This window comes from Dromiciops gliroides, chromosome 4, assembly GCF_019393635.1.
Source record: "Dromiciops gliroides isolate mDroGli1 chromosome 4, mDroGli1.pri, whole genome shotgun sequence".
Lineage (NCBI taxonomy): Eukaryota > Metazoa > Chordata > Mammalia > Microbiotheria > Microbiotheriidae > Dromiciops > Dromiciops gliroides.
The window spans coordinates 193,059,893-193,085,487 of NC_057864.1; the positions used below are offsets into that span (position 1 = coordinate 193,059,893).

Consider the following 25,595-nt stretch of genomic DNA (forward strand, 5'->3'; position numbering starts at 1 on the left):
GAATCTAAGTCATTCCCCAATTGAGAAATGGTCAAAGGATATGAACAGGCAGTTTTCTGATGAAGAAAGCAAAGCCATATGAAAAATGCACTAAATCACTATTGAGTAGAGAAATGCAAATTAAAACAACCCTGAGGTACCTACCTCACACCTATCAGATTGACTAATATGACAAAATAGGAAAATAATAAATGTTGGAGAAGCTGTGGAAAAATTGGAACACTAATGCATTGTTGGTGGAGCTGTGAACTGATCCAAGCATTCTGGAGAGCAATTTGGAACTATGCCCAAAGGGCTACAGAGCTTTGACCCAGCAATATCACTATTAGGTCTTTTTCCCAAAAGACCCAAAAGAACACAAAAAAGGGGAAAGGACCCACATGTAAAAAAATATTTATAGCTGCTCTTTTTGTGGTAGTAAGGAATTGGAAATTGAAGGGATGCCCATCAATTGGGCAATGGCTGAACAGGTTGTGTTATATGAATGTAATGGAATACTATTGTGCTGTAAGAAACGATGAGCAGGAGGATTTCAGAGAAACCTGGAAGGACTTACATGAACTGATGCTGAGTGAGATGAGCAGAAACAGGAGAACATTGTATACAGTTATCAACAACATTGTTTGTTGATCAACTGTCACAGACTTGACTCTTCTCAACAATACAATGGTCCAAGATAGTTCCAAAGGACTCATGATGGAAAATGCTCTCCAAATCCAGAAAAAAAGAACTATGGAATCTAGTTGCAGATTGAACCATACTATTTCTATTTTTTTGTTGTTTTTCTTTTTTGCTCTGATTCTTCTTATACAGCATGACTAATGCAGAAATTAAGTTTAATGTGATTGGACATTTATAACCTATATCAGATTGATTGCTGTCTTGGGAAGGGGGAGGGAGAAAAATTTGAAACTAGAAATCTTATAAAAACAAATGTTGAAAACTATCTCTACATGTAACTGGAAAATAATAAAATACTGTTATGGAAAAAAAGAGACTACAAGCTTATTTTTTAAAGACATTAAGGACCATGACTCACAAAATTTTTTAAAAAGGTGAAAAAAAAAATCAACCTATAGAGAACTTGATATTAGATCCAACTAAGCTGTTTCAAGAATCCATGTTAATTAAGTCAGAAGAACAATAAACAGTTGCTAAAGAAAAAGAAAAAAGAAAGAAAATCCCACGGACTTGTCTATGAGGTCACTTTTTGTTAAGACCTTTCTATTGGCCAAATCTATAATTAAAAACATCTTTAAACCTAAAGGAAATAGAATAATAATTTTTTTTAATTATTATCTTCTTTGGCAAAGATCAATAAAATGCCTAGGGTTCCTCTCAGTTTCCTTCACTGGTACCTGAAATTAATCTGGAAAAGGAATTAAAAAAAAAAAAAAAAAGAACTGTCCTAAGGCAACCAAACCTTTCCTTCTTGCTGCTGCTGCTGCTGCTATTCATTCAATTGTTCATGACCCCATTTGGGATTTTCTTGGCAAATATAAGAGTAGTTCACCATTTCCTTCTCCAGCTCATGTTACAGGCAAAAGCTACTAAATATCTGGGCTGGGGTCTTCCTAACTCCAGGTACAATGCTCTATCCACTGAGCCACTTAGCTGCTTTCCCCCTTACAATGCAATCATTTTCAACCACTATTAATTAAGATCCTGATGTGCAAGGGACTGTGCTAGAGGCAAAATGCAGAACAGTCCCTGTCTATCATGAAGGAGCCTACATTCTTTTCAAGAAAGATGAAAAGTGATGTAATAGCATAATACTTGTTTCTTCTGGATGCCCCTAACACAGAATCAATAGGAAAATGATAGAAATAAATATTATGGTTTTTAAATCACCTATTTCCTCCCATCAAGAAACAATACAGGGGCAGCTAGGTGGCACAGTGGATAGAGCACAGGCCCTGGATTCAGGAGGACCTGAGTTCAAATCCAGCTCAGACACTTAACAATTACTAGCTGTGTGACCCTAGGCAAGTCACTTAACCCCAATTGCCTCACCAAAAAACAAAACAAAACAAAGAAACAATACATAGTTAGACACTAAAGTACTAAGTCTCTTGGATGACTGGCTTGAAAGTACTTGTAAAGTGGAGTATGTCAAATTTAAGAAAGGAACAGCAGCAACAGGTTTCTAAGAATAATAAAGCTGTACTCTGGTATTCAAGAAGAATGTTTCCCAATATAGATTTTATACACCCAAGCAATTAGAAGATAAAATTAGTAGAAAACAGTTCCATTTTTATGCCACAAATTTTCAATCCACTTTACACTTAAGCGCCAGTTTTAAATGCAACAAGATACTTCAGAAATTAATTTCAAAATAAGGGACCTCCAAAAATAACTTTTTGAAGCAAAACCTCAGAACTAAACACTCAATTTAAAACTAAATAAAGTGGAACTAACTTTATTGTTACTCTCCAAATTTCTTAGGTAGCAAGGTGATTCAACAGACTGAGCTGAGTCATAAAGACCTGAGTTCAAACCTGGTCCCAGACACTGTGGGGGTGTGACCCTGGGCCAATCACTTAATCTGTCTCAGTCAGTTTCTGTTTGCTCATTTTCCCAGCCTATTTCTTGACTTTTAACTCTGTTAAAGTGGGGCACTGCTTCCAGGTTGGAGAGCACACTGTCCCAAGCTTCAGGGGGATTGTACAGCTGTTTTCACAGATACTTCTACGGATTTGTAAGCTTTCAGTTCTTCCAAAGTAGTACAATTTAAGGAGAGGTATGTTTCCTGGCCTGTGATGTAGTCTGCAAGCAACCACAGGCCTGCTTTTCTGCCCTGGAACTATGAACTCCACCGTGGCTGCAAGCTCTTGTGTACTTGTGCTCCTCCCTGCTTGGGACTGCCACCCAAGACTGTGTCCTGGATCTGAGTATAGGTAAAACTGTTAACAGAGTCCTGCCTCAGTGCTAGCAAAAAGATCCCTGTAATCTCCTTCTGCCCAATTGTTCCACCCTCTTACCATCTGTGGGCTGAGTTTCAGAACCAGTTACTGCTGCAGCTGATTCAGAGGCTCCCAAGGTCTGCTCCTGGTTTGTTGGCTGGTGTGGAAATTTATTTTGATTTGGGGACCCTACCTTTAGGCTGAGATTAGAAAGCCTTAGGCCCTCAGGGTCTCTTCCCCTCCCCCTCTGCTTCAGCTGAATCATAAAGCCCCGTGGGCTGTGTAAGATGCCAGGTCAGACATCTGGGAAAAAAAGCCCCCAGCTCCCTCAGACCTGAATGGAGCTATCCGAAAGATCCCGGGATAGCCTGTGCTGAGGCATGTGAGGCGGGAGCACAACCCCCACCACCAGCAGCCGCATCCCTGGCTGGAGGATTATCTTGGTCTGTGGGGGCGAAAAAAGCCCCGAGATTTGAGTGGAGATAAGAAAGGTATATATAGACCTGGGAGTTAGACAGCAGGGGGTTCAATCGGACAAGGACAGATGAGAGAGGCTGAGAAGAGGTTCTGACAAGGTACGGGGGCTGACAGGAGGACTGGAGGCCTGCAGACAAGACTCAGGGGTTCGGACAGATGAGACGAGGTCAAACTGAGGCTGATGAGATTAGAAAGGTTGGAGCGCGGCAGACTAGAGATGGGGCTACAAGGACGCAGGAGAAGACGAGAAGGACTAGGAGCAGGGAAAAGAGAGGCCGAAGCGCAGACTGACGGAGCAGACAGACAGAAGGTAGGTGAGAGAGAAAACACAGGGGTTCAGCAGTGGCAGTAAGGAGAGGAAAGTTAGAAGCAGGGGGATTAACAAAGTGAAAGGGGCTCAGAGTTAGAATAAAGGACTGAGTGCCCTAAGGCAAGCGGGGGCTAAGGCCCTTATTGTATTCACAAAGTTCCAAAGAGATGCAGTGGAAAGAGACCAGCAGTCAAGTTGTACATTTCATTTCCCTGTATTCTTAATTTTAAATAGTATCTCATAAATAAACTCTGCTTTGATTATCTAGTTAAGAGGCTTCTTAATCCTTTGCTTTTCAATTATAGACTTGGGAGCAGTGTGGCGGAACTTTATAAACGGCCCATATTAAATTAACAGCAGTCAGATAGCCAGTTGGTCAAAAGTCCCAGATTAGTCCTCCAGTCAGATTAGCCCCCAAATTAGCCCAGTCATTTAAAAATATTTTTACACTGGGCTGCATGCTCCATTATCACCCAGCTACAACAGACTTTTCCTGATGACCTTATAAATTGCCTTTGGCTGGAAAATTATTTCACCCCATCTTTTCGTGGTTTCTGCTGCTCCAGGAATTGTCTTATGGCATTATTTGAAGGTATTTGGAGGGGTCTTGGGGAGAGCTCAGACAAGCCACTGCCCTTTCCCTGGCCATCTTGGGCTCTGCCCCATCCAGTTTCCTCAACTGCAAATGAAATAACATACCTATGTCCCAGGGTTGTTGTAAGGATCAAATGAGATATTTATAGAGTACTTAACACAGTGCCTGGCACATTGTAGGCACTTCATAAATGCTTGCTTCATCTCCCCATATATATATACAAGTTTTCTGCTCATTCCTAAAAATACTAGAGCCGATTTAACACAATCAATTTAACAAAAAAAAAACAAAAACAAAAACAAAACAAAATAGGGGGCAGCTAGGTGGCACAGTGGATAAAGCACCAGCCCTGGATTCAGGAGGACCTGAGTTCAAATCTGACCTCAGACACTTGACAATTACTAGCTGTGTGACCTTGGGCAAGTCACTTAACCCTCATTGCCCCACAAAAAAACCAAAAAACCAAAAAAACACAATCAATTTAAGAGTAAATCAACAAGAAAGCAGCAAGAAAGAAATGTAGCTCCTAAATAGATATCCTTATTTTGAGAAGGGATCCAGATTTCAACAGACTTCCAAAGGGCTTGGTGACACAAAAAAGGTTAAGAATCCCAGTACAGAGGGAAACCAATAAGAGAGAGGGAGGCATGTTGTTTGTCGTTCTGTACAAAAAGAGAGACTCTGAGCCCTGACCTATATAATTTAAATTCATTTGGAATCCCCTGTTAGTACCATAAAGAATAGGATGTAGATTCTAATTCCCCAGGTTGTTTAAAAAATGGTGGTAGTAATACCATTCATTTAATTTGGTGATTGAGGATAATGGAGAGTTGGAGGTAGTCATAATGAAAGGAATATATCAACAGATTAGAAGGTTCGATTTAATCTGAAATGAGTCATTATCTTTGGAAATAGGTAAAGGAACAATCACTAAAATAGATTCCTGACAATCCTTACTGTGTAAGAAATTCCATAATTGTCAAAGAGGTGTGGTGATGTGATTTTCATATCACGTGCAAAGATTATCACTAGGACTAAATCAATAGTTTCCTTCTAGCCCCAGTCCTTCTATGTGCTATAACAGAGTACAAATCACTTAATCTCTATGGACATTTCATTCAAAATAAAGTTACCACAACCTACCCATCCATGAGCAGGTAGAAAAGGTCAAGTGTTCTCTAGTGGAAACTCTAAAGGGTGAAGCCTCAACATTCAGTAGCTATGCAGCCAGCCACAGACAAATCATTTTAACCTCTCAGGGCCTCAGTTTCCTCATTCTTTTAAACTTTTTTTAAAAGGGGAAAATCCTGGTAGTAGAGGTTCAAATGAAATAATGCCTATCAAATGGCAATGTAATCATGAAACATAATAAAAATATTATCAATAAATGAGTATCTGTAATAAGTGGATGACAATAATACCATTACTACAACAACTGTGAAAGCTTTAGTTTTTCAGTTGGCATTTACATGTATTATCTAATCTTTTTTATTACAATATAACCCTGTGGTGGAAGTAAAGGCCATATTTTCACTAATGAGCAAACTGAGGTTTAGAGAGATTTTTTTGACTTGCTCACTGGAAACCTAGATGATATTCCTAAATTGCAGGTCTGACCATGTCACACACACCCCCCCCCGCCCCCCCCCCCAGCTCTAATTCAGTGACTCCCATGAGGATCAAATATCACTTCCTCTCTTTGGCAGTTAAAGCCCTTCACCATCTGGCTTCAACATGCCTTTCTAGCTACAGTCAATGTTCTGTCCATACAAATTAGCTTTCCTGTTGCTCCTCACAAACTACATTCCATCTCCTGTCTCCATTCCTTTACAAAGGCAGTTCTTTCTCTCCTTCCCCCATGGCTGGAATCAATCTAAGGTTCCCTTCTAAGGTTAGTTCAAAACCACTTTACACAAGTGAGGCCTATCTAGCCCCTACCAGTCTCTAAAGCTTTCCTGCCAAGTAAGTTTTGTTTGGTGTATAGCAACATATGCAGATATTGTCCTAGTAGTTTCACTTTTGTCTTTGTAAGACACATGGGCACCTAATAAAATGCTTGTTACTTGAAAAAAGACTGTTTCCCTCAACTTCTACTTTCCCAGTTCCTCTCTTTTAAAAGCAGTTTAAATTCATAGGGCTTTGTTCTCCTTCTCCAATAAGCCCACTCATCCAAATCTAAGTTCTGTATGCTTAATGTTCTCTTGCCACTGCATGGCTATTTTCCTAAGCAAGAGGAATTTGGAAAGAAAGGTTGGCTTTGATGCTTTGACAATGTTCTTACCATGCAAAAAGAAGTCAAAGCCTTGGTCTATCAATCAATCAACGAGCATTTTAGAGATATAAAGAAAGGCAAAAAGCATTCCCCATCCTCAAGGAATATATATTTTCTAACTGATACAAGTGTGTAATCTGAAAGAGGAAAGGCTCCCCTCAGAAAGTGTATACAAGTTTTGATCCAAGTCCTGAAGGAAACCAAGTAAACTAAGAGGTGGAGGTTGAGGTACAGAGAGATCCTTGCATGAGGGACAGCTAATGCAAAGGCATGGAGTTACAGTGTAAAGCTCAAGGAACTGCAAACAAGTCAGTACAACTGGATCCTAAGAACATGTGAAGAGGCTGAAAAGGCTTAGAAAGGGTCCAGGTTATGAAAAGCTTCAAATGTCAACCAAAGAACCTTATCTTTGATCCTGCGGTAATAGGAATCCACTAAAGCTCACTGAGCAGAAAGGTGACATGATCGAGCCTACATTTTAAATGTAGCAGCTGAGTGCAAAGTGGAAAGTTTCTCAAGACAGCTATCATTAAAACCATCATTTTCTGAAATGTTCAAAAGAATGAATAAAAGCCCAAATTAAGGGGGGGGGATGCACAGGGCACCTAGGTGGCACAGTGGATAAAGCACCAGCCCTGGATTCAGAACGACCCGAGTTCAAATTTGGCCTCAGACACTTGATACTTACTGTGTGACCCTGGGCAAGCCACTTAACCCTCATTGCCCCCGCAAAAAAAAAAAAAAGCCCAAATTATTAAATAACAGAAATCCATAGAAAAATAACTTATCAGGAATCAAAATGGAGATAGCATATAGCTAGTAACTATAAAAGTTAGGACCTGAACCCAGGTTCTTTGATTTCACATCCAAGACTTTTTTCAGGCAAGTCACACAAATGCATTTTACATAATTTGGGAGATCAAAACACACAAGGTGGTTTAACAAAAGTGATTTCTGATGTTTTACTAATGAAGAAACAATTATTTCAATACAGGAGTCATGATTTTAATTTTAAATGGTCATACACGGGGAGACTTCCAGGGTGGAACCAAGATGGCAGAGGAAAAGCAGTGAGCTCTCAAACTCATGACACTATCACTCAAAAAAACATCCAAATAATGCCATAAGACAATTCCTGGACCAGCAAAACTCACAGAAGAAAGCGCTGAAATCATCTTCTAACCAAGAACGGCTTGGAAGGTCAGAAGGAGGGAGCTGCTATCCTGAGACAGGAGTCGGGCCCAACCCCACAGTCACGCTGACACAGATCCAGTCTCAGGAAGGCCTCACCAGAGAAGGAGACCCCCAGAGCCTCTGGATCAGCTGCAGCACCAGTGTTGTCTGGAACTAAGCTCACAGTCTGGTGAGAGGGCTGAGCCCTTGGCAAATGGCAGACTACAGGGGTCTATGCTGATGCTGAGGCAGAACTTGAGTTTTTCACCCCTGCTGGGAACCAGGGGGTAGGCTTGAGTAGCAGGGGCCCAGGTGGGGGAGGGGCACAGGCTCCTTGGAGCTGACAACCACAACACACAAAGCTGGTTGATTAGCAAGTTGGTCTGGGGTCATCTACATACCAGGGGAGCGAAGAACCTGATTCTCCTTAAATCATACCACCTGGGACTTCTGAAGCTTGGGATACTGCAGCCTGGAAACAGTGCCCCACTTTAAGGGGCTACAAGTCAAGTAAAAGAAAGGAAAGATGAGCAGACAGAGAAAGGTGAGGACCATAGAAAGTTTCTTCAGCAACAAGGAAGACCGAGATGCACCCTGAGAGGAAGATGTCAACATCAGAGCCCCTATATCTAAAGCTTCCAAGAAAAATATGAATTGGTCTCAGGCCATAGAAGTGCTCAAAAAGGACTTCGAAGATAAAGTTAGAGAGGTAGAGGAAAAAATGGAAAGAGAAATGAGGGTGATGCAGGAAAGACATGAGAAAAAAGTCAACAGCTTGAAAAGTCAAATTGGCCAAATGGAAAAGGAGGTACAAAAGCTCTCTGATGAAAAGAATTGCCTAAGAATTAGGATTGAACAAATGGAAGCCAGTGACTTTGTGAGAAACCAAAACACAATAAAGCAAATCCAAATGAATAAAAAAATAGAGGGCAACGTGAAATATCTTCTTGGAAAAACTGCTGACATGGAAAATAGGTCCAGGAGAGAATTTGAAAATGATTGGTCTACCTGAAAACCATGATCAAGGAAAGAGCTTAAACATCATCTTCCAAGATATTCTCAGGGAAAATTGCCCTGAAATTCTAGAAGCAGAAGGTAAAACAGAAATTAAAAGAATTCACTGATCACTTCCTAAAAGCTATCCCAAAAGGAAAACTCCCAAGAATACTACAGCCAAATTCCAGAGCTCTCAGGTCAAGGAAAAAATATTGCAAGCTGCCAAAAATAAAGTACTGTGGAGTCCCAGTCAGGATAGCACAAGATCTAGCAGCTTCTACATTAAAGGACCAGAGGGCATGGAATATGATATTCCAGAGGGCAAAGGAATTGGGTCTACAACTAAGAATCACCTACCCAGCAAAAATGAGTATAACCTTTCAGAGGAAAATATGGGACTTTAATGAAAAAGGACTTTCAGGTATTTATGATGAAAAGACCTAAACTGAATGGCAAATTTGACTTTCAAATACAAGACCCTAGAAAACGATAAAAAATTGGAGTTGGGGGACATACCTGGGATTGTGCAGTGGGTGACTGTCTTGTGTCTGAGGCCAGGTTTTGGATGGCATCCCCCTGGGTCCAGGGTCGATGCTTTGTCCACTGCTTCACTTGGCTGCCCCATGATGACATCTTTAGGGTTAAATTGAGGGGTGAGGAGAATGCACTGGGGGAGGGGGAAGGGCAGAGGTGAAATCCTACATGAAAGAAACAGGAAAAGACTTATAGGGGCATCGAGGTGGCACAATGGATAGAGCACTGGCCCTGGAGTCAGGAGGACCTGAGTTCAAGTCTGGATTCAGACACTTAACACTTACTAGCTGTGTGACCCTAGGCAAGTCGCATAACCCCAACTGCCTCGATTAAAAAAAAAAAAAAGACTTATGGAGTGGGGGAATAGATGGGGGAGGAGCAGGGCAGTAAATGAATTTTACACTTATCAGGAGAGTCTCAAAGACCTTAAACTCAAGGAGGGAATAACTACACACTCAATTGGGTGGAGTAATCTCTGTAACCCTGCAGGAAAATAATAGGGGAAGGGGATAAAGAGAGAAGGGCAAAAGAAAGAAGGGCAGATTGGGGGAGGGGACAGGCAAAAGCAAATCCCTTTTGAAGAGGGATAGGATGAAAGAAGATGGATAATAGAATAAATATCATGGGGAAGGGAATAGGATGGAAGGGAAACAGTTAACAATAGTAATCATGAAAAAGAGAAAAGGGGGAAAATTTGTACAAAAAATATTTATAGCAACTCTTTGTGGTGGCTAAGAATTAAGAATCAAGGGAATGGGGGCAGCTAGGTGGCGAAGCGGATAGAGCACTGGCCCTGGATTCACAGGAGGTCCTGAGTTCAAATCCGGCCTGAGACACTTGACACTTACTAGCTGTGTGACCCTGGGCAAGTCACTTAACCCCAATTGCCTCACCAAAAAAAAAAAGAATCAAGGGAATGTCCATCAATTGAGGAATGACAGAAGAAGCTGTGGTATGATAGTAGCGGAATGGTCTTGTGCTACAGGAAATGACAAACAGCATGATCCCAGAAAAACCTGGAAAGACTCATGAACTGATGTATAGTGAAGTGAGCAATGCATAGTGTGCATTGTGCATAGTGACAGCAGTATTGTTCAATGAGCAATTGTGAATGACTTAACTACTCTCAGCAATACAATGATCCAAGATAATCCCAAGAGACTAATGAGGAAGTTTACTATCTACCCCTATAGAAAGAACTGATAAAAAGAGCACTTGTGGATTGTACATATATAACCCAGTTGTGATCTTGTGGAGGGGGGATGGAAAGGGAGGGAGAAAAATTTGGAACTCTAAATCCTATGAAAATTAATGTTGAAAACTACCCTTACATGTAACTGGAAAAAATTAAATAAATGTTTGTTGCTAAAAAAATGAAAATTAAAAAAATAAAATAAAATGGCCATGCTTTTTTTTTTACCCAAAGCCACTTAAATTTTAAGTGTACCTTTTTTCCTTTTTGCTCTGATTCTTCTTTCACAGCAAGACTAATGCAGAAATACATTTGATGTGATTGTACATATATAACCTATATCAGATTACTTGCTGTCTTGGTGGGGGAAGGAGAAAAATCTGAAACTAGAAATCTTATAAAAACAAATGCTGAGAACTAAAAAAAAAAATTAAATGTACCTAATACATCAGAAATTTGAGAGAGGTCAAATGCTGGGGATTCTGGAATATCAGAAAGGGAAGCAGAAATAACAAATAAAATCAAACAAGACAAGAAATTCCCAAATTGCACAATCATGAGTTTCCTAGCTATCCCACCTTCCAGAACACTGTTCCTAAAGCTGTTAAGAAATAAATTAGTCTTAAAGATCACTTAAGAATCATACTTCTTCCCCCCAATACAGCATAAATTTCCAGTCAAATAAACTTCACCCAAGTCAGCCAACAATTTAATCTCCAAGTCTCAAAGACAACAGTCAATAAGTTGTAATAATCAACAAAATTATTCAAGCTAATATAGAACTGATAATGCAAAATTAATCCTCTATTATATGGTTTGGGCACCACATTCCCACTATAAAACCTTCCCAAATACTTATCACAAAGATAAAAGAAAATCTATTCACAAATAGTCAAAAAGTGATCACTTTAAAAATTGAGTAAGCACAACTAATATCACTACAAATCCCCATGTTTGGGGTGGGGGGGGGGGGGGGGGGAGGAAAACAAATCTTCTGAGTTATTTTAGTGAATTGGTTTATTTCTTTAGTCCCCCAACATGTCAGTGTAGGTTAATTTACACGAAACTACACTGAACAAGTAAAAGGGAAAATTATTCCTGATAATATGGATGTGTTCAAGCATGCATTCTTAAAATATTAAGAATAACATCAAATTACAATTTGTCTCCTTGACTTCTATACCATTAACTTAAGCAAGAACAAACAAAAAGAAAAGCTAAGCCAATGACTGCAGGATGAACCTAGGCTTACCATGAGAGTCAATACAACACTAGGACCCACACAAATCAGATGCAAACTTCCTAAGATTATATGCCTTTAAAGGACTTTTTACTCATTGGTTTGCTGGAATAGAAGAGGATTTTTTTTTAAGCATTTTTAAGCAGACTTTGAAAAACCAAGAAATCATTTAACTGAATTCTATCAAACAGGCAGTATACTATAGCTAAAACAAGAAGCCTAGAAATTTAGTCCATCTGCTCATATTCTATAATCTACTCCCAGCTCTCTACTTCAGTTACATGAAACCATGATCTCACTATCACCCACAACTGTTCTACTTTCATGATCAAGAACTGTCAAATTTCTTTACAGAATCATAGTCAGCATCATTCTCATCTACTCTTATGCTAAAACCTATTATTTGTCCTCACTAAGATCTCCAATCCCATCAACCTTTCAGTAACTTTCCCAGGCTTGCTGGGCCTACAAAAATTTCCCTGTCTTCCAAATCTCTATGACAACTCCAGTTCAACCCTACTCATTAAAAATGTTCTGCAGTCTGGAGTCAAGAAGGCTTGAGTTCAAATCCAGCCCCAACCACTTACTAGCTGTGTGACCATGGGCAAGTTACTTAACCTCCTCTACTTCTAAGCATTTTATATGTTATATTTTCCTCCTCTGTATTTACTCTATGTAGTATGGGAGCACAAAGCTGGCCTGAGCAAGAGGAGAGGCTGGACTCTTGTCGCTCAATACTGAATACCTGACCTGTTTGTATGAAGGGACACAAAGTAAAGCAAGTAGAACCAAGGAAATAATACACACTAACTATAAAAACTGAATGGTATGAAATCATAATGATCAAGCATGGCCACAAAGATATGAATGCACTCCTTTCCTTCTCTGCAATGAGGGACTATAGGTTTTGAACACCATATGGGGGGTTTTTTGTTTGTTTTTTTTTTGAAGAGGCAATGAGGGTTAAATGACTTGCCCAGGGTCAAACAGCCAGTGAAGTGTCAAGTGTCTGAGGCCAGATTTGAACTCAGGCCTTCCTGAATCCAGGGCTGGTGCTTTATCCATTGCGCCACCTAGCTATCCCATATCGGTTATTTTTGCTGAAAATAGTTTTCTTTTTATTATTCTTTGGTTTTAGGGATGACTCTCTATGTAGATATGCATATAACTGGAAAACATAAGTGATGTAAAAAAAAAAAAAAACAAAGCCTTTTAAAGTTTTTTTCCAGAATTAATGGGAACACCTTATAGCTAATCCAATTCTTCATTCAGCTAAAATTATCACTGCAAATAGGATGCCTTTTGCCTTATATCTTCTTTCAAAAGTAGAATAAAATAGGGGGCAGCTAGGTGGTGCAGTGGATAAAGCACCAGCCCTGGATTCAGGAGGACCTGAGTTCAAATCCGGCCTCAGACACTTGACACTTACTAGCTGTGTGACCCTGGGCAAGTCACTTAACCCTCATTGCCTCGCCCCCCAAAAAAAGGTAGAATAAAATAAAATTTCAAATAGAAATATATCATTTTAAACTTCAGAAACACAGTATCATAATATATCCAAAAAAACCTTACTTCACAAACATATATATACATAAACCCCCTAAAACTACTTCTGTGTTCTAAATTAGGGTCAAGATAATGGAATTTGGGCATTGCAAAAATACTAAAACCATTTATCCACACTTAATTTTCCACTGAGTACTATTATTTCTTCAAGTGTTAAGTTTGGTTAATACTCACAGTGGCACATGGCGTTGCTCTGTATCAGCCTTGGCCAGTTCTTCCTCCTCGATGTCAGACTCCCCTCCTGAGCTACTGTCAGTGACATCTGAATCAAAGGCTTGTTCACTAGACTTCAGGTTAGCTGTGCTACTAGCTGTGAATCTCTCCAATTCTTCTGAAATAGAATCACCTTTCAGAAAACTACTAAGTCCTTCCGAAGTAGTAGTCTCACTGGCAGCTTTCCGCAGTGCAGCTTCAGCCTTCCGGGTCAGCATTAACTGGCTACGGTGCCTCAAGGATTCCAAGTTTGGCAGTTTGCTTAGAGTCTTCTCCAAGAACCCACCCAGCTGGTGCTGTATGTGTCTCTCCACCTGTTTGGCCTGCACCACCTGTAAGCGCTTCTGCAACCTCCGGGCACGACTCTCAATGTCTGCCTGCCGCCGCAAGAGTGCTGTTGTCCTCATATCAGAATCTAGAGAACTAAAAAGGCTACAAGGCAGTGGAGATTTCTGCCCTTGTGTCTTGCTACCCCCCAAACTGGAGTTGGAGTCTGTGTCAGGTGATAACCTATTCTCTCCACTGCCCCCCTGAAGTGCCAGCTGCTCCGTGGAATTTACGGAAGATTTGTTTGCAGTGCCATTATTGCTAAACATGTGCTCAACATCAAGGTTTCTATGTGGAAGAATTGTATTGGTCAAACCCACCTTCAAGTCCCCAGATTCTGAACCCCGTACTTCAACACCCTGGAGAGTAGAAGAAGAGAGAGCACATTTTCCCCCATTGAGAGAACTGGAATTATCATGGTCAGGATTTGCACTTTTAGTCAATTTCTTGGCCAACCCATTCACAGGTGCTTGTGGCAGAGTTGGCTGGCCACTTGTATTCATGGTTTTTATATTCTCTAAGGAAAACTCCAAAACTGGCTGTCTCCCCAACAGCTCAGCTCGGAGTTCAAAAGACTGAGATAGGAGAGAATGAGATTTAAGGACTGTTTGCTTGCTGAAGACTCCTTGCAATTTCAAAGATTCTTTTGAAGGAACAGATGCTACATCTGAGCAGAGATAAGATGCCACCAATGGCTGGAGCTTTCCTAAATCTTCCTTGGTAGGATTGTTTCGGAAGTCTAAACTGGAATCTTCTGTTGTAATGGCTTTCCTTTTGGTTCCGTTGGCAGCAATAAGGATATTGGTGTTGCCGTTGTTCTCGGCACTGCCAGGAGACAAGGTGGAGGATGGGGGAGCCAGCTTGAACCGGATATGGTGAGCTTCAGCTGCTGCATCAGTGAGAGCGGGCGCCATCGCAGCCATTCAGCACAGAGAGACAGGGAGTCCAGCCTCTCCTGTTGTTGAGGCCAGCTCCACGGCCCCTTACTATGTTGCCAGAGGATAGTCTAAGAGAAAAAAAATGAAGAAAAGAGTTAGTAAATAAACAGAAGGAAAAAATGTGAAACATTTTCATAATAAAAGATTGAAGAGGCCTTGGAATAATCTAAATTAATCTATTTTATTCCTCTGTTGTGGCTTAAGAGTAAAAATAGAATATTCTGAATATAGATAATTTTACTTGATTCAATTACAGTCCCTTATTTAAAATTACCCACCTCTAAATGGCCTCTTCCTCCATTCTGTGTATGGCTAAGGTATAGAATATCACATGCTCTGTCAAAGTCATGGCCAAATTCAGCTTTATCACTTCAATGTAACGCTTCCTCCACTGAACTTTTTTTTTCCAATTATTATTAGCAATCCATCTTTCAGATACTGGTCAGCAAAGTCTATATTAAAAGGTCACTCTCTCCCACCCCCACCCCCACTACAATTCTCATTCTCAATCATTCTCTCTCTCTGTCACTCACACACTCCAAAACACATATACCCCCCCCCAAAAAAATCAACCACATACATATTCTACTATTTAGACAATCTGCCTCTTCCTAAAAAAAATACCTAGGGGGCAAATGTTAAGTGTAAATGTAATGTGTTATAGCATAGAAGAATATTTAAATGAAAGGTTGTACTTATAAAATTAATCTACAGAAAAATTAGTCTTAAGCCTTATTGTTGAGTCCTAAAAATAACAAATTTTTCCATAAATATGAAAACAATCACATTTTATCAAGGAAATAATCATTCAAAATCATTTACTAAAATTTAAAGACAGTAAAAATTCGTCAACAGGATACAAACTGAAGATGTAGAATTTAATAAAATATGGAGGGCATTTAGTATTTCCAATAGAACACAAAGGCCAAAAAGCCTTGTCCTTGAAAATGGACTTCATTTAAAGATGAGACTATTCAAACAAATGTTCAATTTTACATATAATAACATCAGAATCTACTTATTTCAAAAAATCTCCAAACTGAGAATTATTCAAGGTACAAAAATGATATAGCAAATTGAAGAATACATGTTTAAGTGTGTGATGACCTACCTCTAACCCTCACCACACATATTCTTTTCATTGAATTTCACAATTTAAATAAAACTTTTAGCTGGAAATACTGGACAAAAAAAAAAACGAGACATCAATTCCACCCTGTTGCAATAATGTAGTGGAAAGGTCAAAGAACCACAGAATCATAGCTTAAGAGCTAAAAACAGTCAACTCCAAAGTGGGGTGCCAATGACAATCCAGTGGGGCATAAGGAAGAAAACATTTTAATTTATATACAAATCAACACTGGCACTCTCACTGGGCTTGTGTAACACCTAAAGGGATCCTGAGAGAAGTATCACAACTCATAAAGAATGATAGTTGTGCTTTCACCTATCAATTCACTTTCCAAATACTGCAAGCAACTGCAGTTTCTAAGTGCCTAATTAAATGGATCTATGGATATTATTTAGTTTTCAGTACCTTCCCAAGGTGGCTTAAAATAAATCCTGCAAAGAAACTACATACAGACTGGACACTAATAAATGTGAGAACATGGTTGGGTCATACCAATAATAAAAATGACAACATCATCTAAATTAGTTCATCGATTCAGTTCATACCCAATTATTAAAACATTATTTTACATAATTAGAAAAGAAAATTCATCTGAAGGAAAAGGTCAAAAATCAAGAAAAATCTTAAGGAAAACAATGAAACAAAGTAGGCAGGCAAGGAATCTGGTTATAGCCAATCTCAAACTACATTACAAAGTAGTGATAATCCAAACTACTTAGTACTTGGTACTGGTTAAAAAATAGAAGAGTTGATTAATGGAACAGATTAAGTGCACAAATCCTACAAGCAAATCAATAGTAGCAGAAGAGTGTTTGATAAACTCAAGGACTCCCAATTACTAGGGGGCAAAGACTCATAAATTAACAAAAACTGCTGGGAAAACAAAAGCAGTCTAGCACAAATTAGGTTTAGAACAGTATCTCACACCACAGACCAGAATTAAGTTCCAAATAAATATACAGTCTGGATGTTGGATGTAGAGTACCAGGCATGGTGTCATGAAGACCCAAGTTCTGGGGCAGCTAGGTGGCACAGTGGATAAAGCACCGGCCCTGGATTCAGGAGTATCTGAGTCCAATTCCAGCCTCAGACACTTTACACTTACTAGCTGTGTGACCCTGGGCAAGTCAGAGATTTTTCAGAGATAAGCCAATGATGTCAAACAAAACAGATCCATGACAACAACCACAATACTTATTATCATGATGGAGGGAAGGCTGAAGAAGAAAGTGAAGGGGAGGGGGCGACAAGGTAGAGCAGTAGATAAAGCACTGAACCTGGATTCAGGAGGACCCAAGTTCAAATCTGACCTCAGACACTTGACACTTAACTAGCTGTGTGACCCTGGGCAAGTCACTTAACCTTCACTGCCCTGCAATAAATAAATAAATAAAAACATGAATGGGAGTAGTTGGTATGGACACAAAATAGAAAAAGCATCAATAAATCTTTTTTTTCAGAATGAGGTATTAGGGACAGCTAGGTGGCGCCAGGCCTGGAGTAAAGAAGACCTCAATTCAAATTCAGCCTTGGATACTTACTACCCCTGTGACACTGGAGAAGGCACTTTACCTCTGGTTTGCCTCAGTTTCCTTATTTGTAAAATGAGGACAATGATAATAATAGCATCTACCTCCCAGGGCTGTTGTGAAAATGAGATGAGATCAGATGATAGACAACTGTGAAGGGCTTAGCACAGAGTCCAGCAAACAGTAAGCACTATGTTAATGTTAGCTATTATCATATAGACAAACAGGGCAATGTTGGAATTAACATGTAAAATTAAAAGGATACCACAAAAACAAGCTGAACATAGTGGACACTAACAGTTTATATGCAATCTTCTTTTCTGTCCTTCATAAAGGTAATGTTTGTCAAGGTCATAATTTTTAAAAGGAGATTGTTTAAAAGAATTTAAACTAAACTAGGAAATAGCAGCACTAGCAATTTTTACCTCTATTACGAGCTTTTCATCATTCACATTAGGAGGCAGAAAACAGCAATCAGATTTGACAAGAATTTGGACCCAAAAAAAGTGAAATTGAGAATAGTATTTCAAATGCAGCCTTATATTCACTGTTATTATTGTCTTGAGATATTAACTAATAAAGCAATCATGATTAGCAAGATATCTTAAAATTAAGCTTCAGTTACTAAAAAACTATATATATGTGTGTGTGTGTGTGTGTGTGTATGTGTGTGTGTGTGTGTATGTGTGTCATTCTCAGACCTGCACACTTAAAACTTTAATCTATTTTTTAAAGTTTCACAAAGGAATTTCAGTGAATTTTGAACCAATCTGTCAAAAAGATTATGAAATGGGGGCGGCTAGGTGGCACAGTGGAGATTATGAAGCAATTAATGAAACAATTATTTTGCAAGAAATAATAATAGATATCAGAGAAAAGTATATGGAAGTATATGAGACAAATTTCAACCAAAAACTTTACATCATAATTGGTGGTTGGAATCCAAAATTAAGTATCATGATTTAATAAGTGATGCATTTTTTCCATTTAGACCTATATAGCTTTGTGAATCACTTTTCAGCTATAACAACCATAAAAAAGAGTAACAAAAATTCACCTTAAAAAAATCACACTTCTGTATCACTATTAAGTATTAAAACAAGAATTTCAAAAATAACAAAGCATATGCATTGTTACTGAAGAAAGATTTTTTCTAACATTAATAAAAATTAATACTTCCAAAAGTGCTTTACCTTTATCCCATTCATCTTAATTTGTATTTTAGGTATTTTTTTCATTGTACATAATATATAGCACAGTAGTACAAACATATAACTTGTATGTTACATATATGTATAATAGAGTGCATGTTTGAAATATTTTTACTGGTAAAGATTAGGAATCAAAAAAGGTTGAAAACCACTGCCTGAAAGGATCATCTAGTTTGGGTTGTTTTTTTTTTTTAACATGGAGTCAATGATCTTGTTTATTTGGAAAACTGCATTTCAATATAAGTGGTTTCTTTAGTAATACTACATATTTTATTTTAAGCATTTAAAATATTCTGGGGAATTCATAGGCTTCCTAGACTGTGAAAAAGGTTTATCTCTCTCTCTCTCTCTCTCTCTCTCTCTCTCACACACACACACACACACACACACACACACACACAGAACCTCAATCTAGGTCAATTTCCCGATTTTGGAGATAAGGAAGGCCCAGAGAAGTGAACTGTTTAAAGACTGACAGTGGTAATGAGGACTAGAACCAGAATTCTTTCCACTATACCACTAATGCCTCCCTAGTCTAGGTTTTTGTTGGGTTTTTTTTTTTTTGGTGAGGCAATTGGGGTTAAGTGACTTGCCCAGGGTCACACAGCTAGTAGGTATCAAGTGTCTGAGGCAGGATTTGAACTCAGGTCCTCCTGAATCCAAGGCCTGTGCTCTATCCACTGTGCCACCTAGCTGCCCCTTAAAAGACAGTTCAGGGAACTACAGGCTTACTTTTTGTTTGTTTGTTTTGTTGTTTGTTTTGCAGGGCAATGAGGATTAAGTGACTTGCCCAGGGTCACACAGCTTTTAAGTGTCAAATGCCTGAGGCTGGATTTGAACTCAGGTCTTCCTGAATCCAGGGCCAGTGCTTTACCCACTGTGCTACACCTAGCTGCCCCTTGCATTCTGGTTTTGTTTTTTGTTTTTGTTTTCTGCAGAGCAATGAGGGTTAAGTGACTTGCCCAGAGCCACACAGCTAGTAAGTGTCAAGTGTCTGAGGCCGGATTTAAACTCGGGTCCCCCTGAATCCAGTGCCAGTGCTTCATCCATTACACCACCTAGCTGCCCCTCCTAGTCTAGTTTTTCCAAATATTTTGGACCAATAGAAAAATACTAACATGCTTTGGCTTTGCTAATTGAGTACATGCCCTGAACCTGCTTGTATTAAGATAATTTGGAACACAAAACATTTCCTTAAAAGAATTTAGAACATTTTTATCATTGAGTGAACTAAGCAAAAACATTTCACAGATAACTCAAACTTACTTAAAATTTTAAAGAACTGCACAAATTTTCTTATGCAGCAACACTTTTAGTGATCTTAATATATTCACTTTACTATTAACAAAGTGCCTTCACATGGATTTTACAATTTGATCCTCATAACAACCCAATTAAGTAAAAATAGTTCTAGCACATTTTCTGCATTTTATAGATCAGGAATCAAAATAAGTGTCTGCTATACAACAGACACTGGGGGCCAAGATCCGGGATACAAAAATAATGCAATAGCACTCCTTTTATTTTTTGCTTGAATACTGAAATATTTATTTCTAAAAATCATCCTTGCCTTCAATTAGCTTACATTCTAAGGGCAGAAAAAAACACAAGAAGGTGAGAAACTAGCAGCTGGAAAGGTCTCGGGAAGGTTTCACTTGGGCTGAATTTTAACGAAGCTAGGGGTTCCTAAGAGGTAGATTCAAGGAGACACAATGTTATGTATATTTGGCTGGATAGTACATGGAAGAGGCTAATGCATGATAGGCTGAAGCCAGTCTGGGAAGTATTAGGAAACAAAAAGACTATGGATATAAAACAGAGCATGCAACAGGTTTCCCTCAACCAAACTTTCTTATCTCTTGTCAAAGGACCACAATTCTTCCAGTTTCCCAGGTTTAAAACCTTAGAGTTATTGTCCATTTCGCTCTGGATATCCAATCAACTGATCCATCTTGTTGATTCTACCTTAACAATTATCACTCCCTTCTAAACCTTTCTCTCTTCAAGCAGCCACCACTACCTTAATTGAGGCCCTCATCTCTCTCCTGGATAATTTCAATGGTTTCCTAATTGGTCTCCCTTCTTCCCTCAAGTGTCTCCCCACTCAAGAGCAGCTTCCTAAAAAGCAGGTCACTTCCCTGCTCAATAAATTTCCATGACTCCCTATTTATTGCCTCTACCATGAAATGTAAAATTCCTCTGGCTTTTAAAACCCATGGCAATCTGGCCCCAACCTTTCCTTCCAGGCTCATTATCCTCACTTTATCCTTTCATCCCTAACTATTATCCCTCTTCCTGTCTTTTGTGGCTAACCTCCTTGAGAAGACCTGCTACAATAAGTACCTCCAACTAAATCTATTCTTAACACTTCAGTCTGGCCTCTGACTTCAACCAAAAGTGCTCTCTCCAAAGTTACCAATAATCTCTTAATTGTTACCCCCAATGGCCTTTTCTCAATCTTCATCCTTCTTTCTCTCTCGGCAGCCTCTGACACTGTCAGATATGCTCTTGTCCTTGATCCTCTTCCCTCTAGGTTTTCAAAACACTGTTCTCCCTCCCCTAGTTTCTCTTCCTACCTGACTGACTACTCTTTCTCTGCTTTCTTTGCTGGATCTTCATCTAGGTCACACTTTGAATATCCCACAGAGCTCTGTCCTGGACCTTCTCTTCTCCCTCTCTATTATTTCACTCGATCTCACCAGCTTCCATGTACTCATTCATGGTTATGCTGATGATTCTCAAATCTACTTATCCAGCCCTAATTTCTTGACTTATTTGTCATTTGAAAACCTTCAATAATCCCCACATTTCTAGTCTTATACCATAATACTTCTCTACTCTCCCCACTGAAAGACACTGGTCTTCCTAAAATTCCTTCCTCGAACAAAACACTCCCATCTCAAGACTCAGGACTCAGGTCACTTCCCACAAGCCTAGAATACTCTCCTTCCTCATCTCTTCCTCACAGAATTTCTCACTTCATTCAAGCATCCACTTTTATGGGAAAACTTTCCTGATTCCCTCTAACTGCTAGTGTTCATTGCTACCTTGTATTTATTTTGGCTTTATTCTGTTATGTCCCCACCCAAATATTTGTAGACTGGATAAAATGGAACACATCCAGAACTACTGAGCATTACTGAGGAAAACAACAGTCCCAAAACCTAGCTGACTTCATTCTCCACAACGTCCCCCAGGATCTTGCTCTAGCTCTTCTGTCTTGCATCTTCCATACCTCCTTTCCAATGGCTTCTTCCCCTATCTACTAAGCTGTTTAGACCTTTGTAAACAGAAAAGATCCTTCTACCTCATCAGGCTATAATTCTATAACTGTTCTGATATATTTGAAAAGAGTTGTCATGTGCCATCTGTCCTTCATGCCTTTGCCTCAAATGACCTTCCACCTACCTCTTCTTCATCCCCTGAATTCCTACCAGACCTGTAAAGGCCAATTCAAATGGCACTCCTCTATCCCTGAGGTCTTTGTGATACCTCTAGTACACAATCAGCTTTTCTGTAGGGCCTCACAATATATTCTGCTTTATAATTCTCTAATGTGAATATCATGTAATATTGTGGATTCTAGTTATCCATTTCTCATATCCCAGTGGCTGTTAAACGAGGCATGTATCACTCAGAGACCAAAAGGAAAGTAGTAAGTGAAAATGAACTTCCTTTAAAAAGGGCTTAATTCTTTCAATGGTAAAAGCACTGGTGATGCTGGTGGTGGTGTTAGTGGTGATGATAGCAATAGCTATAGCACTTACTATGTATTTACAATTACTTTCTCATTTGATTTTTTGTTTTTGTTTTTGTTTTTTGCGGGGCAATGGGGGTTAAGTGACTTGCCCAGGGTCACATAGCTAGTAAGTGTCAAGTGTCTGAGGCCAGATTTGAACTCAGGTACTCCTGAATCCAGGGCTGGTGCTTTATCTACTGCACCACCTAGCCACCCCCTCTTTCTCATTTGATTTTGATCCTCACAACCACCCTCAGAGACAGGAGCTGTATTATCCACATTTTACGGAATATGAGGGCAAACAGAAACTACATGACTTGCCCAGGATCACACATCTAGTAAGTGTATGAGGCCAAATTTAAACTAGCTGTGTGACCCTGAGCAAATCACTTCACCCTCATTGCCCTACAAAAATTTTTTTTAAAAAGTAAAATGGCAGTAAGTCACTCCCAGAACTGATTTATTGGTATAGTATAGATGCAATCTGCTACTCATGAACTAATAGGAAAAAAATTCTAGATTCAAAATTGAACAAGTCTTTTTATCCTTCACTGCATATGTATGACTTCTTAAAATAATAGACTCTCAAAAGCAAATTAATTACTGCAATTAATTACCTAGTTTTGAGGTAAAAAAATGTGAAAGGTATCACAGTGTGATGAATAGAAAATAAGCCTTAAGAGTTAGGGAAACCCTGGATTCAAGTTCTACCAGGGACACCACAGTGCAACCCTACACAAATCTCACTCTACCCTAAGGCAATTCTTAAGACAGTTAAATTGCAGAACAGAAGCTAACCTTCAATTGATAGATTCTGCTAAATCAATAAAATCACAAGTCTGGAGAGGAAAAAAAAAGTTAAAGATCTATCCAAAAAAAAAAGATCACACTTAAGGCTTCCCTATCTGTTAAGTAAATTTTAATTTAGTTAAATGAAAGGGATAAAAAATATACAAATAATATTTAATAAAGCTATAAATAAGGGGATTCAATATTACCATAGTACTTTTGTGGAAGGCTTGTTATGAAAGTCCTACATAAAGGTGTACAAAATTTTCCTCTAAGTCAGCACACAAATTTATGCCTGGGTAACAAGACTGGGTTACAAAGGTAGTTATTAGCATTGCTCAAGTGGCAATTATAAATAAATAAAAAATAGAAATGTCCTTTTGCTTTTTTTCTACTTTGGTTATTCCAGAATTTAATTGAGTTTACTTCCCTATTTTTCTAAACACAAATGGTATAAAAATTCAATAGATCTGTTATCTCGTCAATACATACATTCTTTTTGCAAATTGCAACCTCAACACATCCAATTCTTGATCATGTTCATAGATTCTTAATTAGTACTTTGAAGTTTGCAATACATTATCTCATTTGCCTTATGACAGGTAGGCACTAAGGTATTACTGCCATTTTACAGATGAAGAAACTGAAGCTCAGAGCAATTAACTTGCCTTCCGATCCCTCAATAAGCACTTATTAAGTACCAACTGTGTACTAGGCACTGTAATAAGTGTTGGGATTAGAAAGACAAGAGTCTCCACTCTCAAGGAGAAAAAATATTAAATCAACCATGTACAAACAAGATATATATATAGACTAGATAGACAGAGACAGACACACCTGCCTATGGTTAAAATCCAGTGTTATACTCAGGAGTGTTCTAACCATTACATTATAAATCATCCACTCCAACCAACTCTACCATTTTAATGGTGAGAAAACTGATGCCCAGAAAGATCAAATTATTTGTCCAAGGTCACAAAAGTAAATAAATAAATGGGCTTAAGAGAGGCTCAGAAGTAAACCTGAAATTTTTACTTTAGGCAGCACACATATTTCTGTCCTCTGACACTAAACGGAGCACTTGTTAGGAAGTTGTTCCATAGTCATTCCACAAAGGATACACATAATGTGCTGGATGGAAGGCATTCCTTCAGTCTATTCTGCATTTTGTAGATAATCAGATTTGTTCATTTCTTATCCCTGGCTCCTGACAAGACTAGTCAACTCCTGATCACACAGTTCCCTCAGAATATCCCTTACACTTGGGGCCAGCTAGATGGTGCAGTGGATAAAGCACCAGCCCCGGATTCAGGAGGACCCCAGTTCAAATTGGACCCCAGACACTTGACACTTAATAGCTGTGTGATCCTGGGCAAGTCACTTAACCCCCATGGCCCTGCCAAAAAAGTAAACAAAACAAAAACCAAACAGAATATCCCTTACACTACCACTTTCAGGTTGTAACTGTAAAATTCTCAGTAGTAGCCCCTACTATTCATCTCCATTGCCCTTTGGGTTGGAAATATTAAAAAATCAATGTTGTTCAAAAATTTCCTGTAGTCACCTTTAAAATTAGAGACAGATGGAAGAAAGGAAAAAGGAGAAACTGTTCCAGATCAATACCTTAGGGAGGCTGTGGCCATTGCTAAACTACACTAATAATTGATAGAAATTAAGCTTCCTGGGGGCAGCTCGGTGGCACAGTAGAGAAAGCACAGGCCCTGGATTTAGGAGGACCTGAGTTCAAACCCAGCATCAGACACTTGACACTTACTAGCTGTGTGACCCTGGGCCAAGTCACTTAACCCTCATTGCCCCTGGAAAAAAGAAATTAAGAGTCCCAGTACACTGAATGGAGGATGCACACAAAGAACATAAGATTAATATAGTTTACTCTGAATAAGTATGGAAAATTGAACTAATAATGTTCATTTATCTATGTCTAAACAGACCCTTCCTGCCCTCCCCTCCCTTCAAAAAAAAAAAACAAAACAAAAATTGGCAGTACATAACGTCACATGAGAGTTCCATAGTTTTTCTTCCCTTCAACTTTATAGGCCAGGCCATTCATGGCAAACCTAAAACTAATATAAACTCCTTTTATCATGACTTAAAATTTAGTAGCAATCATTCAAAACCAAACTTTAAAACATCAAAAGCAGCATTTCAGACAATTAAGGGCAACAAAAGGTAAGAATACTGTCACTGTAAGAGGCAGCTCTAGGTGGTGCAGTGGATAGAGCACGGGTCGTGGAGTCAGGAGTTCAAATCTGGCCTGAGACATTTGACACTTACTAGCTGTGTGACCCTGAGCAAGTCACTTAACCCCAATTGCCTCACCAAAAAAAAAAAAAATACTGTCACTGTAATTGCTAATACATGGAAGTCATTTCAATCTGAAAATATTTTCTAACTTTTCATAAAATATCAAAGTCAAAGAAAAAACTATGTAAAAAGTA

The 25,595-nt window shown here is 39.0% G+C and overlaps 1 protein-coding gene across 6 annotated transcripts in view; it reads right to left on the bottom strand.

Annotated features, from left to right (window-relative positions):
* KANSL1 (KAT8 regulatory NSL complex subunit 1) overlaps window positions 1-25,595 on the bottom strand; it is a 198,126-nt gene that overhangs the window by 129,953 nt on the left and 42,578 nt on the right. For all 6 annotated transcript variants that reach the window (XM_044002619.1, XM_044002620.1, XM_044002622.1 and 3 more), the window contains one exon: window positions 13,433-14,804. In XM_044002619.1, the coding sequence (XP_043858554.1) occupies window positions 13,433-14,721 (1,289 nt within the window). In that variant the 5' untranslated portion in view covers window positions 14,722-14,804. The remainder of the gene's footprint in view (window positions 1-13,432; window positions 14,805-25,595) is intronic.